Raw genomic sequence first — 2,702 nt, 5'->3', positions numbered from 1 at the left:
CTTTCCTCTCTCCAGACACTCCATACGAACTAGATCCATGTAATTTGCAATGTGACTTCTCTCCTGTCTGAACAATAAACACTTGTTGACAAATTCAAACAAGACCTTGTGCTCAGTCCTCATTTCACTTTTCTACATAGCCCTGGCTTCATTCACGTCTTCTGAATCACAAAACTTCCTGAGGGAGGAAGTCCAAGCAGGGCCACCTTTGCCTTGTATAGTCATCAAACCCTTTAGAGGTTATGTCCATGATCTCTCCCAGTTTCTTTGCATCAACCTGTACTTGAACTCCTTTCACCAGGCTACTAACATTGCCATCCTTAACCGCAACATTTGCCATAAATTCAATTAGCTCATTTCTGGCTAGCCTTCCATCCATCTGAAGGACCATGTCCTTCCATCCCTAAGCAACTAAAGCATCCTCCAATCTCATCATTCCTTGTTCCACCAGGTCTTTTAGCAGTCTACCCTTTAAAATCTTTCTTTTTCCAAACATGGAAAGCTTATCATGTTCCTTCTCAGAATCATTTTCTTCTTCTTCTCCACTCCAGTCATCATCTTCAGAAATTTTTGATTGTTTGTTTTTTACTACAGATCTTGTCCTCTTGGCTAGTGTAGGTTCAACAGCCTCAGACACAGATGAAGACTTCTTGGAGGAAGTCTTGGGCTTTTGGGGCTTGAGGGTAGGAACCTCCACTAATGTACCCCTTTCTTGATGGACCACTTACATCTCCTCTTCGTCAATAGCCTTTGAGGATTATGCAATCTTTCCCTTTCCTTTATCGATTTTCTTTTTCTTACTTTCATCCAAAGCCCTTTGTAGATCAGCTTCACTCTGTTTTACCCTGCTTCTTGTGGCTCTACCCTTTGGAAATGAAGAGGCAGTAGGTGTTGGGGATGAAGCCTTTCTTTTCTTGGAAGGCTTAGGAACATTTAGGGCTTTTGTTGTGGGAGTTCTGCATTTCTTTGGGTCATAGCTTGCCCCAACCTTTTTCAGCAGGTCTGTTATGGTCTCTTCAGTAGATGAAATAGGTTCATCTCTCTGTGTGCTCAGATGAACCAAACCTTCAACAGCTTTCCTAGAACCACTTCCCCCTGACTTCATGCCACTCTCTTCTACCCTTTCTTGTGCAACCCCACAGATAGCAGGCACTACTCCTTTCCCATTTCCCCTCTCTTCACCACATGCACCCTCTCTCTCTTTTTCTTTTTTAGAATTCTTTTTACCTCCACTCCTTCGTGACCTTGGTAATTTTACATCCTTAACATACCCAACCAGAACAAACCTAGTTTCTAGATTCTCAGGCACAGAAGAAATTACCTTAGATGGAGATTCTTGAGTCTTTTCAGAGTCAGAAGACTCAGGTTCTTCCCCCTCAATAGCGGATTGATATGATTTAGAATCAAAGTTGGAGTCGGAGTTTTGGGCATGGCTTGCCTTCAACTTCTCATTTAATTTCTTCCTTAGAGCCCCACACGCTACAGTCTTTCGAGCAAGCATTTTCACCCTTTGTAGTCTAGGCTTTGGAGATGTACTGGGTGGAGGAGGTGTGGAAGTATTTGAGGGAGTTGGTGGTGGATGAGTTCCAGCATTGTCTTGTGGGTTAGTCATGATTGTTGGTTTGTTGAGAGGATTTGGGAATTAGAGTTTTGGAGAAGAGGGCAAGTGAAAGTGAAGAAGAATATTTGATGGTTTGGAATTATGAAGATGGCAGGAGAAATGATGTGTATTTAAAGAGAAATACACATTTAATAGGTAATGGCGGCTTTTAGCAGTGGTCAATTAGAGGTCAAATAAACCTAAAATTCTAGATTTTGAATGATCGGTTTATCTTCCCTAGATTTAAGGCAATTTGTTTGGTTTAGAGTTCCTAGGCAGAGGGAACTGGTTCAAAGCTAATGGATAGAATTTTCTAGGAATTGAACAATTATAGGACTTCTGCTCATGATTTAAATATTAATCTTTCTAATTGTGCAGAGTATAAAAAACATACCTTAGCTTTCATATGAATCCATACTGATGAACCAGGTTCTTCATTTAGAAGTCTCTTGAACATGCCTCAAATGCCATAATAGAGAAAATTTTGTAAGATAACAGTGAGTCATATAAACGCATGTCACAGGAGTATACTAATTAAAGTATGAAGCTAGGTAAGAATTAATCTGGATATTTACACAAGTTCAAAATTCCTAGCCAAAAATCCTTTTTTTCTATTTCTCACTTTTTTTCATTGTGCATTCTGAGCTGGACTTAATAGGTGATCTTAATCATCCCTAATTCCATCTTGTTCCTATCAAAGTTTTCTCTACTCAGTTCTTTAGTAATGATGTCAGCAATTTGTTTATCAGTAGCACAAAATTCTATGGAGATCAATCCTTTCTCATAGTTATCTCTTAAGAAGTGGTGTCTAACATCTATGTGCTTAGTCCACTTATGATGAACATGGTTCTTTGTCATACTTATAGCACTAGTGTTATCACAGAATATAGGAATGCGACAAATTGCAATGCTAAAATCTACTAGTTGTTGTTTGATCCATAGCAATTGACCACAACAAGAGGCAGCAGCAACATATTCAGCCTCAGCAGCGGGTAAGGCCATTGAATTTTGCTTTTTAGTGGCCCATGATACAAGAAATGAACCAAGAAAGTGAGTCATACCTGAGGTGCTTTTTCTATCCACAAGGAAACCTACATAATCA

At 39.6% G+C, this 2,702-nt stretch overlaps 1 protein-coding gene across 1 annotated transcript; it reads right to left on the bottom strand.

The window, feature by feature from the left end:
- Window positions 1-403: 403 nt before the first annotated feature.
- Window positions 404-1,612, bottom strand: LOC138879272 (uncharacterized). Its single transcript, XM_070158876.1, has 2 exons — window positions 802-1,612; window positions 404-696 (listed from the first exon to the last, which is right to left on the bottom strand). The coding sequence occupies exons 1-2, from the start codon at window positions 1,610-1,612 to the stop codon at window positions 404-406; spliced, it is 1,104 nt and encodes a 367-aa protein (XP_070014977.1).
- Window positions 1,613-2,702: the final 1,090 nt, after the last annotated feature.

The sequence above is a fragment of the Nicotiana sylvestris genome, chromosome 10 (assembly GCF_000393655.2).
Source record: "Nicotiana sylvestris chromosome 10, ASM39365v2, whole genome shotgun sequence".
Taxonomy (NCBI): domain Eukaryota; kingdom Viridiplantae; phylum Streptophyta; class Magnoliopsida; order Solanales; family Solanaceae; genus Nicotiana; species Nicotiana sylvestris.
Note: the sequence above shows the minus strand (reverse complement) of the source record. Positions and strands in the feature narration are given on the sequence as shown.